An 18,492-nucleotide genomic window follows, 5' to 3' on the forward strand; every position below is an offset into this window, starting at 1 on the left:
TTACCCAGCGTTCCCCGTGCTCACCCCGGTGGGCGCGTCGGCGGGACCCTTCGTCAACTTTGTCGTCTGCTTTAGCGACGGTGTAGGCCTGTTTTGGCGCATCTTTGCGTCTAATGCGTGCTTACTTCGCCCGGCTTGATTAACTTGTTCGAAAGCACCTCCTGGGTGACCCGGACCCGAAGGAATTAAGTGGTCGTACGGCGACGACATGTTAAGGATTGGTTTGCAGGGCGGGAAAACAAAATGTAGAGACAACTTACAGACATCTGGCTGCTATAGAAACGCTACCTTTTGCGCACTGCTTGTCACGAATGGGACTGCGTTTTCTAAATTACTGCATACCGATTCGGTTGTGTTTTATTAGGTATTACAAAAGACGAATAGAACAACTGGTTCTGATAAATAGCGATTATCAAAGTTCCATCAGCGTTCTCGCAATTCTAGAACTTACTGAACTAACTAGTTTAAATTCGTTTACATGGGAATCACTAAGCTCACATGCTGGATTGTTTCGGTGTCCGCGCTTGTGTCGCGCGGTGGTGTAGCCCCGAGCTAGCACATCAGGATGGCTAGGTTCCGCTGTCTCGACCCTTCGAAAGACGCTCCTCTACGTTTTCTATTTTCCGACGCACGGCCGGTCTACAGCGGCAACGTCCGCCGCTCGAGCCCGGCCTTGGCCGACGTTGCTGCGTTCACGAAGGCGCAACTGCAAATCCCAGGTAACGGTTGGTGGAACCTCTGGTTTTACTCTTTCTGGAGCCTCGTGTGTCAATTCAAGTGTCGTCGCATGTGGAATTGTTGTGGAGGTCGTTCACAGCTTTGCTTTCCAACCACCTTCACAGCATGGATTGGAGCCAATTTTTGTAGCGCAAGCTACACTGGCCGAGGTTGAGCAGTTTCGCGTGGGCCGTGAAGGGCCGTTCTGCGCAAGCGCGAGGAGCATTGGATTGGTTTGGATCGGATTGGCTTGGCTTGGCTTGGGTTTGGATTGGATTGGATTAAATTGGATTGTGTTAGATTGAAATCCAATCCAATTGGAGTACGGGTGTGTAGACAATTAAGTCGCCACATTCGCCGGTCTGCGCATTCCAAAGGAGTGACGTCATAGCCGCGGCAGACGCACTGGCGCCTGCGCGTGCCTAGCTGTGTGCCTCCGTTGCGCAGTAGCCAAGTCTGACGCTGCGCCGGAGCAGCTTGGTAGCCGTTTCGCATGGCTCCTGGAGAGCCGTGCTGCGGGAGGAGCCATGCGCGAGGAGCAGTGACTGGACTGGACTGGATTGGTTTGGAAATCGTTTTAGCAACAGTAAGCTCCATAATCAGCTAGTCCTAGACAACCAGGAAACTCAAGAATAACCAGCTGAACCTTAGCTCACGCTACGTATATCCTGGCATAACCGAGCTAAGCCAACAAATTTTTTTTTTCTTGAGGCGCGCACTCCCAACACGTGCTCGTGCGTCTTTTGCCTCCTCTCCGCTTTCCCTCACGCTTCGAGGTTTTTCGGTGCGACAGATGAATAATGCAGGGCCTAAACAGCTCCGCTGTTAAAAATATTGTAATTTATAAAGGGTGTTGCACGGCTTCCCTTGCATACGCTAACGGAATAAACATTGAACATGCATGGCGGAAGGAACGGAGCGGAAAATAGGGGAAACAGAGGTAGTTAAAAAATGATAATGAAAAAATCACTCAAGAAACTATTGAATCTCAAACGTTAAGGCACGCGCTAAAAAGGGTACTATGGTTCAAGGACAGCCGGTTTTCATAAAACCCGAAAACGTAAACAAATATGACAAACTTAGTCAGGAATTTTTATTGTACACTGGCGGTTCCGCCCATGTCATGTACCGCGTCCAATTATTAGCTGGCATACTGCATAAAAGGCCAACACATTTGACGTCAACTCTGTAAATATGCGCTTTGAATGACACCCATTATTCATAACTCTTAAGAAAAAGTGGTTATAAAAAAAAACAATGACAGGTTTGAACTTCACAAGTTGAACCCGCCCCTTAAACACTCATTTATCACTTCAAAGGAACAAATTTTGTTAGCTTTCTTCCAATTATCGCGTTTCACATATACCCTATGGCGTTCGGAAACGCTTATGTTATGCGGGAAGAAATTTCTGATCTCGTATTAACTTATTGTTTTTCACGCTATCCGTCTTCGCAGAAACATACAAGGACATGAATCGCGCTATGTAACTCTAATTCGGCTTTTCTTTGCCTACCGTATAAGCGCGTGCTAGAGTCACACCTATCAGGGTAACTAGCTATTACTTATTAACGTTTCATAACCTGCGTAACCCACCTGCATCACCGAACCGCACCAAGGATAATGCAGCTAGGTAAAAGAAGGCATATCTGTCTCAAAGCAGGCCCAGATATGTGGAGCTGCGGCTGAGACAAAAAGAAATGGCGCAGCTAGTCCTATTGGTTCAAGGGTGGAGAAACAATAGAGCTGGCAGCTCATCTCCCTTTGGCGGAGACCCGGATGTTGCACCTCACATGGATTTCCGAACTAGCCGCGGAAAGTTCTCCACGACCGGCAAGCCCGGATCGTTTTGTCCGCAGGCTTTCACGTCTCTCCCTAAGTGGACCCCGTTAGCACGCGCTAGAACCCACAGCAACCGGCTTCGCGAACTCGGCGTCTGTGCTCCCCACTTCAGGCACGAACGCACGTGAATGGCGTGGGGGACAGTACGCGAGAGATCACGCCACGAACGCGGGGCAGCGTTTTCTCGTAGTCCGAGCTTGCCGACGCCGGGCGCTCTTCACGCGGCGCACGCTCACTGCGCTCGGTATTTTTTCTTAGTATTTTTTTTTCTGCTAATGCTGGACGGCGGAACGAAAACCTTAATCAGCTCTGCTGTTAAAACAAAAGAAAACAGCAAAAACAAAAATGAAACTTCAGCCATAACAGGTTGTTTCAACTTTGATTGCTTTTATACAAAAGTAGTGCTGAGGCAGCAGACGCCAGTAAACCATCCTTATGAAAAAAGCCCTTAGGAGAAGAAACTGGCTTTGTTATAAGCGACACTTTGTTAAAAGCGAAAATGATTCGCTCTCAATTCTCTACAGTGGCGATACGAAACACTTCTAATAAGGAGAGATTTCGCATGAAGCGATTTTGTTATAACCAGAGTTTACGTGCGTCTTAATCCCTCCGGACTAAACAGAAATAGACCGCTTTGATTGAATGTTAGAAACGCGAGTGTGCTTGCAGTGAAAGCGGGGAACGCGACGCGCCCTTGTTTCAAGATCACCTACACGGCTGCAAAAAACACAAGGACGAAAGAAAGGCGCACAGCGTTCGTCCTGAATGACTTTCCTTTCCTCCTTTTTTTTTTTTTTTTGTAGGGCAAGCTACACTACGCTACCTTGGGCAGTCTTCGCGGGGTGAACAGTTTTGCCCTTGAGCGCTAGAGGTCAAACCATGCCCCCTTCCGCAAGCACTCGGCAGGGACCCGCGGCCTGATAACGGGTAGAGATAGACGAGGAGGGAAAAGAGACGTGCGCGCAACCCGTGCGCGGGACGCGGCGGGGGAATGCGATAAGCGCGCGCCACGAAGGAAGGCCACGTGCGGTGCACAACCGTGGGTGATAGAGGAAGAAGAGCATCCAGCTGTGATCCATCGTGAAGCGGCGAGTCTTAAACAACGTCGAGAGGCAAAAAAGAGGAAAAACGCTACTGTTGCGTACAGCTGCGCAACCTTCAAGTCTTACGCATGTGTGAGCTTCCTTCATTTTTTTTTTGACGCGCTGTAGTTGACCAAGGAATACGAGCTCGCCCAATCCTGCACTCCTTATCTCAGTGAAAGCAATATATTAACTCTGACGTAGGGCAGGAAAAGTGAGAGTCGCTAACAGTCAATACCCGCTTCGCTGCCAACTGAGCGCAGAACGCGGCAGTAACGCCGGGCTCGTTAGCGCAGGTATGCCTGGTGTACACATTTTGGCGCATCGCCCGCTTTAGCCGGAAGCGCATCACAGGCCGCTTTGTGCTTCGTCCCATTTCTTTCACGCCGTTCTTCTCATGCCCCACGTTTGCGCAACACCCTTTCATGTAGAGAGCGCTAGCTAACGACTCGCCAGGTGCTCCTTTTTTGTTCTGTTAAGGTCATAATTACTGGCACAGTTATCCGTGCGTAAAACCAGCCTCCAGAAGGGGTTACAGGTGTGTGGGGCTGCCGCAACGTAGCGTAATATTTGGAGAATTGCGCTGCTTCTGCAGTGCAAATTATTGCATTGTGTCCATTGTGTCGATAATAAAGGCGAGCCTCTGGGCCTTTTCCTTGTTAGGCGATTGGGGCATAGCTTTGCATAAGCGGTGGGCACAGGAGGTTTCGAAGTACAGGTATAGAAAGGCATTGAGCCGGGGCTTACCCGCGGCTGGCTGCGGCCGAACACAGCTTCGTTCGAATCCATTCCTAAAACGCTCGTATCGATGGGGCGTCTTCCGTGTACACCCGTTCCCGAAATGACCTTCCTAACAACACTTGTTGAGCTAGTTGGTTCATGCTTATTGGAAAGAATGAAGGGGCGGTAAGCATACGAAGACGAAGTAGGAACACACACCACACACAGGCGCCATTCCTGTTTGCATATGCCATTTTCGAACACCTTTCAGAGCTCCCTTCCTTTTACTGCGAAGCAGTGTACCTTTACCAGCCAAGGAAATGTTCGTGACAGCAACAAAAAACGCCAGGATAAACGAAAGAAATTGCCGGCACCGCCAGGAATCGAACCTGGACCCAAATACAGAAACGGAGCGACAGCCCGTCGTCTTACCAACTAAGCTGCGCCCACACGAGGAGACGGGGAGACAGACGGTGCACTGAAAGAGCACAGCCGCGGGTCTACCACCTGGGCTCATTCTGAGCCCTCGTGTGTGGAGGGCAAACCACATAATGTATGATAACGGCGTTCACGTGGTTTGGATTAGCGGCGAACGGAACAGCGTCTGAGAAAGGGGGGGAGAGTGCTCCTTGGCGGCGACGCATGAAACAAGAGTGAGGGGAGGTAGTGAGAGAGCCATAGCCGCGCGTGCCGCCGTCCTCCTCACGTTCGCCAGGCGCTTCTATTTGTTTTCTTTCTGCCATCGCGTCTACATTCGCTCACTGGGTTACGCAGACATAAACAGATGCTTCCCCGCGAAACCCACGTAACGGCAGCCAGAGTATCTGGTTTTGTAGGGCCACGTGTGTGAATTCAAGTGACGTCGCATAGTTTATCGCTGTGGGTGTCGTTTACAGCTTCGCAGTCCAACCACCCTCAAAGCATGGATTGAAGCGAAATTTTTGTGAAACTGCTCCCATTTCAACCCGTTCCCTTAAAAAAAGATATGCCATTACCCGAAATAACGTTCAACGTTGCCTATTCCCAACCTAACTGCTTTTTCAATTTTTTGAAAGAGCACCTCACGATGCGCATCCGTGGAAGAGACACCTACTGTGAAATTATCTGGCTTTGTGGCAGTAGTAATTTGCCATTATTTACACAATTGTGGGAATTAAATTTCGCAAATGCCTGGGTAGTCAAACGGTGGTCGTAGAGCTGCACCCGTGGAAGCCTACTACATTAGATACCTACGCTGAGACCTGCCTGGGAACTTTATACCTCGCGGGCGTGCCTTGGTATAGAATTCCTAAAGCGATGTGCCTGGGCATCTGCGGCGCACACACTCTCCACAGGTGCTGCTTAAAGTGCCGTACGCGTTCATTGGCAAGAGCGTAGCCTCCTACTAGTCTTCAATGGGTGAATAGCAGCAATTGTGGAATAAATGCTTGCAAGTCGCTCTCCTACACACCGAGTCCCTTTAAAGAGAGCTTCCCTACTACAAATGCAAGGTTCGTTTGGAAGACATCTTTCAAAGGGACATTTAAGTAGTCTAATTGCGATGAAGGTAGGCCCTAGAGCCTTTGATTAAACACCTTCGTAAGAACCATTGTATCCAAATAAAGCACGATACACCCAGCCCTCTCGATCTTGGCTTCATAACAGTACACACATGCTCTTCCGGGAAGACATTTAATAAGAAGTGTAAGAATCCCAAATTAATGTATGATGCCCGAGGGCTTTCCATTATATACCTCCATCAAGCCACATGCAGGGGCGTAGCCATGTGATTGTTTCGGTTTCAGAATACCCCCCAAAATTTTTGAGGGCTGTACGTCCCCTTTCCCTTCTTTGTGATTTTATTCGCCCAAGCTATTTACGCAGAAACGATCTAATTAAATGTAAAAAAATTAGCAATGGCTTAGCTCGACTATGCCAGGGTATACGTAGCGTGAGCTAAGGTTCAGCTGGTTATTCTTAGGTGTCCTGGTTGTCTAGGATTAGCTGATTATCATGCTTACTGCAGCTAAAACGATTTCCAATCCTATCCAATGCAATCCAATCCAATTCAATCAAGTCGCGGCGGCGGCGGCTCCGGCGCGCCAGCTGTGCGCCGTGAGGCGGCACTGCTCTTCGCGCATGCGTAGAACGGCTCTCCAGCAGCCGCGCGAAGCTGCTGAACCTCGGCTAGTGTAGCTCACGTTGTTTGTTTGTCGAGAAATATGGTTCTTCGGAGTCCCGTATGTACCCGTATCTTTACTCGTAGATATTAGTCAACAAAACAACAAACCTAATGCCCTGCTAAAGCAGGATGATGAACGGCGCAGGATATTTATTTTTAATTTTTTTCCGGTGGTGTTTAACACCCCCCCCCCCCCCCCCCCCCGCTGAAAATTATTGCCGACTACGCCACTGGCCCCATGTAATTAAAAAAAACTTGTTGGGGGGCTATTGGTTCATAATTCTTAAATATGTTTAACGCAATAACCAAAGACGGTATACAAGAAAGGAGACAGGACAGGCGCAAACTTTCAACTGAACTTACCCTACTCTGATACCCTATTGTAGCACATGCTGGCATATCCTATTGTGGCACATGCTGCGCATGCTCCTATCTTATCTATATTTACGGGCTCCGGTGGCCCCATGGTTCCCTCAGGAGAGCTATACACCGAGCTCGTAAAGTCGGCTTCCGTACTGTACAGGGTTTTATTGCTGGAAAGACATCTTTTGCAAGCATTATAAGGAGTTGGAAATCGAAGTAACATGTCCCATGGCTTTTTATTTATAGCATTTGCGGTCGCAGCGAAAGTGCGACACATAAGGTCTTACGGATAGGTTGCCTTATTGAGATCACATAGAAACGCTTAAACATTTCAAAAATTAGGAGATACCCCTTCGAGAGCTGCTCAGATACGAAGCATTACATTAATCAATCGCAGAAAGACCAATGTCGTGAGCGATCGTTCGCCCAGCTTGATGAAACAAGTCTGTATGATGTGACTAGTATTAGTTTCTTTCCGCCACCCTCAACTCATGTCGAAGAGGCACGCGTGGTCCAAACTAATAAGGATGCACTGGGATGCGGACGATTTACGAAGACAACTAAGCACTCCTTATAAAGAATTGATTGCGAGAGCATCAGCGCCCAAGCGCCGAACGTATCTTCTCAGCATTACCATCACCACCGTTTCTCCCTCACCGCCTTTTTCTTTTCTCTGTTACTATGACTCTATCCCTGGTATTCTGATTGGATTGGATTGGATTGGATTGGAAAAACATTTATTGTGCCTGCAGTTGAAGTTCAAGTTAAGGCTTCAGACTTGGCCAGTAACGTCCTCGCTGTCGCCACCAGGATTAGAGGCCCCCCGCCCGTTACCGGGCTGCGAAGACTCCTGCCTGGCCAACGCCACGATGACCCTGGCATTCTGAGTCCCCCCTCCACTCCAGCCTCCGGTCGAGAAGATCCTTGAAATGGATTTCCCCTTGCATAAGCATTGCGAAATCCTCACCTCAGCCGAGTATGCTTCGCCTCCCCTCGTACCCTATTCGCCGTCAAGCCTCTTCGGGTATAAAAAAAGGCTCCTTTTGACGAAGGTAGTTTAGAAATAAGCGCTGTGGAGCTTTTTCTTCGTCCGATTTCTGCAGGGAGTCAAGTTTTGGTTGTTTAACGCGCGCAAACTACACGTGGGCTTTAAGGCGCGTGCCGCAGTGGACGGCTCCGGGTTAATTTTGGCCACATGGTCATCTTTAACGTGCGCCGAAACCTCGACACGCGGGAGCTTTCGCTGCTAGCCTCCCCCAGAAAAAACGGCCGCCGGGGCTGGAACCAAACACGCGTCCTTTGGTCACACAGCCACCGGACGGGTATTTTTATAGGGAATCAATAAAGCTTGTTAGTGCATGCGCGGCCCTCCACAGAAAACAAACGATCGCGCCGAAACAAAATTTGCTCTGTAAAGAGAACGAAGACGCTTATAGCACCACCCGTATAAAATAAGCCAGTAAAAAAGTAATACCCACGCAGAACGCCGACGTAAGCCAGAATCAGCACCACAGGCCCCGAGGAGAGCACGCGCTTTATATGTTATTGGACTTTGCCCGAGGAATATTTCCGGCGCGTTGGAGCCCGACGATGTTCCGGTTGATCGTCACTGATTTGCCTCCCCCGAAGTCCAATACACCTGCGGTGTATGTTAAAAGCCATTACGTATGTGTCTGCCATGATTCTTTGAACAAACTGACACGAAACATAATCCGTCATTTATTTAATAACGGGTCATGAATTTTATGAACTGATTTTTTGAAAGCATGGATGCAAATATGGAGATGCCCGCGGTGTAGAAAAAAAAGGACGGTGGCCACCTGTGCGAAAATTAATTTCTAAAAAAAGTATTCCGAAACTCGCGGAATTTGAGAATAGAGCCAGCTCGCGTACTGCAAAGTGATTTACGCTCCTAATGTTGTGAATCCCTGTGTATGACTAACACCCTCACACCCTAGCAGAAAAAACCAAGGGAAACACCTTAAAGGGTGTTCTGTCGTTTATGACACTATTACGCCCTAAAAAAAACACAAAAATACACCCTTTTAAAGGGTGTTTTATTGTTAATTACGCCATTTGAAAGCGCGTTTTTTATTTTTGATAGGGTGTAAGGGTTTTAGTTATAGGCAACATTTACAGTGCGTTCCTTAGTCCGAGTCACCATGACTCGAACTGGGGAGGCCGTTTCGGAGAGTGGAGACGCGATAAAGAGTGGAACGGGAAGTTTGTTTTGGTTGGGTTGTCTCGCGAGGGAGAGAACGAGAAAATATAAACAGGAATTGGTTGAAAGGGGAACCATGCATTCACCGTGGCGTCGGAGTTATGAGAAATTAGAAGTAGCGTGAAAAGGATGACAAGAAAGCAGCGAGCAATTAGAGGCGACACCGTACCACCGGTGTATACACTGCCTGCTTGTCTCCTGCCGTTTTCAACGCTGGACGACGACACTTGACCGGACAAAACACGGAAGTCTTGTTCACTCTTTTTAGGAGCGGCTTGGTAAGGCGTTCTTGCGGGGACGCCTTGGGTGGAGCTGTGGGCGTTTTAAGTCTATTAAAGGCCAACTGCACTCAAAATTTAAACCCCTTAAAAGCGTGATTTCCGTATAACCTGCTTAAAAAAAGAGCGCAAAATACAAAACATGACAGCTGAAAAAGTACGCGCATGCACGGCGCAAACGACCATCAAAAATCGGAGATTTCGAAACCGACATTGAGAAGAGCGCGCCTTTAAAGGGACACTGAAGTGATTTGTAAACAATGCGGGATTGCGAGCGCAAATTGTAGTCTGGGGTCCCTACGCCCTGTTTCGACCACTCTGAGCGCGTTTACGCGAATTTATTTAGTAGAAAAATCAATTCGAAAATGCTTTCCTCCTCTCTGCACTCTCGCCCATTTTCTTTGGTGTTTTCGTGTGACGTCAGCAGGAGAGGAGCTGGAAATTGGCTGCGCTACTGCACATCCTCCCTGTTCTGTGACTGCACGGCTCGCCGACCTTCCGCGACCGAGTCAGTCAGCCCAACGTTTACTCCGCCGGCCGCCGGCGGGTCATGGCCTTTCGCTCGATCAGTTGAAACTAAGCCACAACACGTTTGTGAATGAAAGAATGTGCCTTTCTTTACTTTGTTAGTTTGTACACTGTATCTAGCTCCAAGTCGAGTCAAGGTCGCCTCACACAAGCGCTGCACAAGGGCACATGCGACGCTTCGCTGACTTTACGCTAGTAGGAAAATCTAAGGCCACTTGAAGGCGGGAAAAGAGTCAATGAAGTCAATATTGGTACTAATAAAATAAAATCAACTGGAACTCTCGCTGTACAGCGCAAAACTAGGGAGCAGGAAGCACTATTTTGCGCTGGGCGAACGAGCACAGCGGTCAGCAGCACGACTACGTATCTGCGAACGCTTTTCCGTCTAAGAAATGCAATTGCTAGACGTGAGCTATTGTGGAAACTCGGGGGACGCTTACTGCACGAGCGCAATACAACAAATAGTCACTAAGCTGCTTAAAATACTAAAACTAAATAAAAGTGTAAACTGGTTATACATTTATACTGTGACGAGATGCCAAGTCAATCCCCCGTGCGCGGGTATGTGCCACGATGTCATGCGCGCTGATGATGAGAAGGCAGCGAGAGTGCGAGAAGGGGGACGAAACGGTGACATCGGCTCGAGCTCGGGGTCGCGCTTGGAATCGCGAAGAAACCCTTTAACGGCGCCCGTGCTACCGCGCCGGGACGTCGACAGCTCTTGCCGGGGCTACGGGGCCATCGCCACAGCGCCGGATACCCGTGTCTGCCGCTGCGCCGGGCATCCGCGCCTTGCGCCGGGTCGCCTGGTCGTCGGGCCAACCAGGAGGGGGCCGCAACCTCTTCGGGCAGACCACCCGTTGGATCCACCCCACTACCTGTGCCTGCTGCCGCTTCTACCGTGCCTGGCGCTACGGGACCTCATCGGACGCTGCGCAGCAACGTGAACACGTTCGGTTGGCATTAGGCGCTGACGCCGCACCCGACTAAGGTTACTGGACTAGCGCGACTAGGACTGACAAGGACTGCTGTCCTCTTTCCTTTCTCCTAGTCTTATTATTTGGTTTTTTTTTCTTTCGTTCCGCGCACCCCGTGTCTCACGTTCCGACAATACAACCACCGCATTCTTCACCCATGCCATGTCTCCGACCCTTGTGACTTCTGGCACGTGTCTCGGCTAACCCGAACTTCATCACATATACCTTAAAGGGGTCCTGAAATACCTTCCGCCGATGCGTGGATGTACATGTAACCAAATAAAGCAATGTATTAGCAATCTCCTCCCGCAAGAATTTTGTTGAAGCGATGAGTATTAGCTGAGAAATCGTAAATCAAAAACCGCATATTATCGCCGCGCCGCGTTTCCTCCTCCTTTCAACTTACTCTCCGCTGTTGACAGCGAGAGAGCCTTCCCTCCCATGATGCTGCGCTCCTCGGCGGTGACGTACTTCCGCTATCGCGCTGCTCACACAGCCGTCTGCTACGGGCAAGCTTTGTTGACACCATGAATCCCGCTCTCCGCTCAAGACTGGAAAAGCGAACGAAAAATCTGGCCGCATGTGTGCGGCGGCCTGGCCTTGCCCTTTCGCGGTGTACGTTGCTGCAGAACTTTGCTATCGGCGGCACGCGACTCTTTATCGGCGGCGAACTCACAGCCGCACGGGGAGGATCCTGCGCTCGCTCCCTTGGATGCACAGCGCACTGTTTATCCAAAAAGCGCCGTATCAGATGTGGCCCCGCTGGTGCCGGGTCTTATTTTGTGGCGGTGGTAATTCCTGGCGGCGGCATGTGAAAAAGACATTTTAAACCGATACAGAACCCGTGCACAAAACGCCAGTTCAGCTTGGGGCGACGCGTGGTAGAGAGCGGCAACGTTGGCAAAACATGCTCCTCCGCGGCTCTGAGCTTTCTAGCGCTGGAGCGAGCACCATTTCTTTGACAATATCAAACATCGGTTGCCCTGGAAACAAGGCACAAACCGCTCTAGAAGTCAGTTACGGTTGCGTGATCTCGGTTCAGCTTGGGGCCTCACCTCGCGGCATATGGGCACTGCAGGCATACTACTCACTCCCATTTGGAAGTGCGAGATGCGTTTGGCATTACATGAGGCGATGGTGTGTGTGTTGTGGACGCCTTTGTTTCGCGATGAAATGCGACGTTGTGCTTCTGCGGGTGGATAGTGCTTCCCATGGTCTGGATTATCTTTCTCAAGCGGCGTACGACTCAACCTCGCATGGCGTATGTGCAGTGTGCGTGGCTAAAAGCCATCTCGGCTTGTGCGCCAGAGTTAAGTGACTTGCTGTTCGTCCCCGCAAACCGCGCGCGAGGTGAGTGCCGAATTTACGACGGGCAGGAGGAGGCAACCCATCGTCTGTCAATCGCGGTTCGGACTTGCAACGCATGTTGTGACGTTGTGTTCGTTCGAAACGCATCTCTGGATTGTTTGGAAGTTGAATAAATTGTATGCGTCAAACCCGGGCATTCGGCTCAGGGCGTTCTCTGCGATTGCAAGAAAGAAGTGCCACGGGGCTTCAACGCTTTCTTTATGGAACGTACTCAAGTAAGAGAATATTCATGTCGTGTTATGGCCCTGTTGCATTCAATACAAACGGTTAAGCGTTTGTTTACACTTGTTTCGTTTGTCGTAAAATGTCCAAGCACTCCGGCACTCCGCTGGCAGATCAGCCGGCGAGCCGACGCTGAGCAGACGACTCATCTCTTTGCCGGAAGTGCGTAAAAAAGCCGCCCAATAGCAGGATGTCTAGCTCATGACGAACATCTGGGAATCGATGATGTAGACATGTGAAGATGGCGGCGTCCAAAAACACGAAGGAAAGGGTGAGAAAAAAGCGACAAACTTTGCAACAAAAGTGTGAGCTTTCCGCTGCGCGTAAAAGAGTAATACTTGGCACAGATGATGTTGAAGACCCAATCTAACGATTGCGCTAGTCAATTTAGTGTGCTCAAAACGCCTTTCAGGGCCCCTTTAAATTTCCATTGTCGGCAGCGGTCTCGCCCGTGGCCGTGTGTTCTGGAGCGCTAGTTATGTCATCGCAAGTGTTTTGCCCGTCACGAGTTCGAATCCCCGCGGTTACAAGCTTTTTTTTTTTTATAAGGTAACTTTTTCGTTTTTCGCCGATGTTTTCTATACTGAGATCACCTTTTTTTGGGCCGCAACGTTCACTGCTTCACGAACTAGTCCGCAGAACTCGCGCAGCCTGGAACTGGCGCGCTAGCGAGTTCTCGTTGGCGTGCTGTTGCTATAAGCACCGACTGCTTGCGGGCAGTGGGCACAGGCCAGAATCAACAGACCCTTGGCCTGGTGCGAACACGCTTTTTACGATACAGGCATGACTGAGGCAAGCTCCACATATGGGGGAAAAGCGCATGCATTTGTGCGTCTGCGGGGACGCGGGGGCGTTCATGCACTGCGTAGGCCTCGGCTAGTGAATGCTACGATTCCAAGCCGTCCTGGGAGGCTTATCTTATGCATTTTACAGCCGACAACATGGCAGAAGTGCGGTACTACGATTACTGGGATATTGAGAATGCCCATCCAACGACGCCATCGGATGTCAAACATGTTGTTTTACAGAACCGAAACCGAAACTTGTTTGATTGCTAACCTTGGGCATCGTCCAATCACGGTGCCCCCTCCTCACGACGTCACAGCTTAGTTGGTGCGGCCGCCGCAAACCGCGCATGGTAGTTTTAAGTGCGAATGCACTTTATAAGCGACCCTGAATTCCGTTGACCGCCGTCCGTCCACATAGCAACAGCTGCGGGTGCGCGCGCTCCTCGTCTTCCTTGGCAACGGGGGGAGATGGGCGCGCGCTGCCCGGCCGCTGACATGGCACATACCCACGTGGGGGATTGGCCAGGAATCGGGCGTGAGAAGGGCTAATGCACCCGCCTAAAGGAGTACTGACACGAAATTTCAAAGCTGAGATCCGCTCTAGCAATCAAGTACAACGACAACACAAATAGGTGTCTGTGCATGGCACATACCCACGTGGGGGATTGGCCAGGAATCGGGCGTGAGAAGGGCTAATGCACCCGCTTAAAGGAGTACTGACACGAAATTTCAAAGCTGAGATCCGCTCTAGCAATCAAGTACAACGACAACACAAATAGGTGTCTGTGAATAAATGCATCTTTCTTTCTTTGTAGTTGCGTGTGTGTGTGGGATCTCTCTTTCGCGAACATTACCGAACCGCGCAAATTCAACTCCTGCATTCGCACTTTCACATTCTTCCCCTCGGGGAAATGCGGGGAATTTTTTCTTCTTTCGCGCTTTGTAAAATAATTACCGATTTGTCAACCGGATGAACGATGAAAAGTGTGCTGATTTGATCCAGTCTACGCAGTGCAAGCAAAAACTGGAGCTTGACAAATTCACTTCAGTGTCCCTTTAAGGCCAGCCTGAAGTGACGTTCCAACGGGCGAGAGAGCGGCCGCACGCCGCGGTCAGGCCGGAGCAAACCTGCGCGCAATACTTCACCCTCTCAGCAGCCCTAGGAGAAGGGCGCCCAGTGGAGCTCGACCGGTTCTCCTGGCTGACCGGAGGAAAAATCTCCTGGATGACCGGAATTAAAATCTCCTGGATGACCGGAATTAAAATCACCCGGCCGGCCGCAATGTCACTTCCGCTTCTTGGCTGTTTGCGCGATCCACCGGCTGGTGCAGCATCGTCTGCGACTGGGCTTTTTTAAGCGCTTATAACTCATTAACAGCACATTTCAAGGGCTAGCAGTCATCTCCCAAATGGTTTGGTGGTTCCCGCTGTACGTTCAAACTAAATTTGGCCGAGGGGAAATTTGACTGCACTTGGCCTTTAAGTAAACTAAAGGAAAATTGCCTATCCGTGCTTTAAGCGTCAACAAGGCATGGGAAAGGAAAATAATAGAGAGTTATGGGAGAGCGGAGAACCGGTTCCGGTACGGTACCCGGTACATCTCCGCATGCGCACAACCAGTTTTTCCGGTACTACGCACGCGCAGTAGCGCCGGTCGCCTACCGGGCAACGTACCGGGACCAGTTCTCCACTCTGCTATAACTCTCTATTCATAGGTTTGCGCAGAAGTGGATGGGAAAGTACGTCGTCCAACAACACAAAAGCCGTACTGGAACAGGACAAATAAGCAAATTTCATTTTGAACCAAATTTTATTGCAGCAAGGGTCAACGCTATAAAAAGCATAGCAATCAATAGAGTAGTAACAATGAGATGTCACTGCGGTGCGGGGTCAGTGACGGCCTGCACGGTGACGCATCCACCGCCATTGTTAAAAAGCATCGATCGTACTCTGTTAGTAATACCAGAGTCCTTCAATGCTAAGGACTCTGGTAATACTTAGCAATGCTTTGTGGCGCCCCGTGTGTGTCCCGCTCTCATCGTGCTTGCCTTTGGCAGCGCAATTTTCTCGCTGCAATGCTATACCAATGATCCCAAACTAGCACCATCGGCGTGCGTAAATAATTCATAAGAACGCATAGCAATACACGGGAAGAATAACATACGGGCAGGCGCTTGCTGCGGAGAAAGCGTGGGCGAAGGGTTGCGATGCCTCCTGGGCATCCACACTGTCGAAGTCATTTTTCGCAATGGGTTATTGCTGGTCATGCTGACACCTCGGTTACGTTGTTGCGGCACGTTTAGTCCAGGGGTGTTCTGTCCGTTCGCCGGTCCAAATGTTTTTCGGTCAGCGCTCGTTCATTGAGCGCATCGTGTTTTTCCCTTGATCAGCGCTTTCCCTTTCCAGCGCTTTTAATCCTTATTACCGAAAAACAAAAATTGAAATGTATGTTTTAGAACTGTGCGTGTTTTGCGGGCCGAAGTTGCAAGGGTTATGAGGTACGCCGTAGGGCAGGACTTCGGATTAATTTTGACAACCTGGGGATCTTTAACATGTGCATGCAGAAATCTCCACAAGCGGGCGTTTTCGCTGTTCGCCTTTATCTGAAAAGCAGCCGCTGCGGCGAAGACAGCATATGAATGTCCGTCTGTCAAGCTTTCCCTGTCAATACGCCTCCCGAAATCTATCGGTTTTCCTGCGTAATTAATCTACTGGAAAGCAAGCAAAGGTTGGCGAAAATTGTTTTATAACGTAGCGTAATTTCTGGTTTGATCTCGTTACGCCGCAGTTTTTACGGAACCAGAATCTTCCACAGCTCCAAGCAGAAGCCAAGCTAAACACGCTAGATGAAATAATTCATCAGCGTCGTTTCGCATGCCTGCTGAAGCGTGGACTGGTTCCAGAGGCAGCAGCTTTCGCCGTGTACATGGGCCAGCCGCTTGGTATGATACCAGCGTTTTCCACCGCGAGGCCGCCCTGCCTGCACCATCAGGGGACGGACAACAAGCTTCTGTCTGATAAGACTATACAAGCCCGTACCTCTGGCCTTCGCCAGCCCTTCATGTCACTGACTAGGCGCCTGCGATGCAACCGACGGCTGTCCAGGTTTTTGTGGACTCCGGGACATAGGACTGCTTGGTCACCACTGCCTTGACGTGTCCCTCTTACCCTGCCCTAAACCAGAGCTGCACGTACGAGTCACTCCGAGCACTCCCAAACCTTCTAGCAGAACTTACTTCCATTAGAGATGGCATGCCGGCGCTTGCATCGTTGTGGGGAGAAGCTGGAACTTAATACTGACTCAACGGTAGCTATTGTCCTGTCCGCGTTTTGTGGATTCGCCGGCACATGCTTTATGCCCACACAGCGGCGGATCGCGCTTGCCACAGAGGCCTCCCACGGCCGTTACTACTTATTCCAGTATCCAGCGTAGTACTGCTGGTGGAAAAGGAAACACTCTGTCACGCCACGCGTGCTTTACTTCCACCGCGTTGAGCTAACTGACCTCCCCAGTGGGCTCTCTCGTTGGAGGAGGTCGTGCGGCGGAGGCTTTGGCTTGGAGTTGCGCTATCCCCAGCAGTTACCCATGCTTGGCGTGCCCGTTATCACGCGCCTTTTGCGGACACCTGCTGTGCGCTTCCTGTGTCAGGAGCTGACGTTGAACACCTGCTGTGGACTTGCCCAGGTCTTATAGACACTCGAACGCAACACCTCCGAGGCACAGGACTCCATCCTGGGGGACCCCCAGATCTCAAGCGCTGGATATGGGGGCCCCAGCACCGGTCTCTTCTTGGATTTCTGCGCGTTACGGGTGCAGTGTTGAACATATGAAAACTTTTTGTTATGCCGTAGCGCAATCTTTCGAAAAAAAAAAGAGACCCAGAATCGCCTTACCTGTTTTCAAGCTAGTTATTAGAGAGTTTTAGCTTACCGTGTGTACCATGTGCACCGGAACCCGACTGCGCATGTGCGCGCGGGCACGGCAAGGCGGGGTCCACCCTTCAGCGGAACTAAGCCATCCTACCGGAACGAATGCGCACATGCCCATTCGGGCCCCGGTACGCACGGTGCGCATGGAACACACGGTATGCTAAACCTCTCCATTGAAGAGTTTTAGCTTAGGTGCGAGTGTGTAGTCGCTCCAGGCGCGTTGGTTTCTGCGTAGTGCCGGGAAACGCGAGCCAGTTTTTTGTAACACGCACACCAGGCTTTTTCTCTGAACGCGTTGTTTGCTCTCAGGCAACCGCCTAAAGCCAGATAGATGCGTAGAGAACAGGGCGTAGGCGGAAGTCTGTTCGTGGCAAGTCCTGTAAACACCTGCGGTCGCGGCTGCGGGATGCAGGAAACACTGCTATAATGCGTGCTCACGCTTGCGACAGAAAAGCACCATTGAGAGCATACGGTAGTTTGAAAAGGTTTTTTTTTTTTTTTTTTTTAAAAAAGAAGCTTACTTCGTTCATCGTTTCTCTGATTCTGGTCTGCGTGATTTAAGGGGCCATGAAGACAAACTAAAATTTTGTTCCGTTTGAAAGAACTAGCCTTTGCTAACTCACTCATCTCCCTACCGGCCACAAAAGACGTTCTTTTAGCATACAAATGCAAGAATTATTGAAAAAAAATTCAAATTTCCCGCTAGAGTCACGTAGTACGAACAGGAGTGGTGTAATGTGACAGGAGTGTTGTAAGCTCGGCTAGTTTGCACTGTTCCATGGCGGGTAACAGCGCAAAAACTGGACGAAAACACGAAAAGAGAGAGACACAAACAAGCGCTGACTTTCAACTGACTTGATTAGAAAAAAAAACAGAAATATATACATATGTCGCGTCCTGACAGAGCATGCGGGAAAAGAAAAGAGGAAGAAAGAAACACCCCAGCTGCTGGCACTGGCAGTACAGATTATAAAAATTACGTTTCAACCTATGCCCAGATAAATCTAATTTTCATGCAAGAGAACAGAAGGCTGACTGACACAATACGTCGACCGTTTGATAATGTGCAAATGCACTGCTTGCAATGGGCTGACAAGTGGAAACCTGTAGCCCCTCCGATTGAATTGTAATGTTCTCTTAGTTTCATGTTAAGGCAGCGCCCCGTCTGCCCTACGTAGACGCGCTTGCAAGGCAGAGGAATGGAATAGACGACGGAAGCACGACAAGGTACATAGCTATGATTATGCTTCACCGTGCAGCAAGGCGGGGAAACAGCCTGTTTTTTGTTTAAGCGGCG

General features: G+C 50.0%; 1 protein-coding gene across 1 annotated transcript in view; it reads left to right on the forward strand.

The window, feature by feature from the left end:
* The window catches only part of LOC144169644 (sodium/potassium/calcium exchanger 5-like), a gene marked incomplete in the record, with an annotated part of 85,709 nt that overhangs the window by 8,987 nt on the left and 58,230 nt on the right, over positions 1-18,492 (forward strand). Inside the window, 1 exon segment of the mRNA XM_077698910.1 lies at positions 1,165-1,303. Within this exon segment, the coding sequence (XP_077555036.1) occupies positions 1,211-1,303 (93 nt within the window).

Source organism: Haemaphysalis longicornis, unplaced genomic scaffold (assembly GCF_048455015.1).
Source record: "Haemaphysalis longicornis isolate Haplotype H1 unplaced genomic scaffold, Haemaphysalis longicornis Haplotype H1 scaffold_2, whole genome shotgun sequence".
Lineage (NCBI taxonomy): Eukaryota > Metazoa > Arthropoda > Arachnida > Ixodida > Ixodidae > Haemaphysalis > Haemaphysalis longicornis.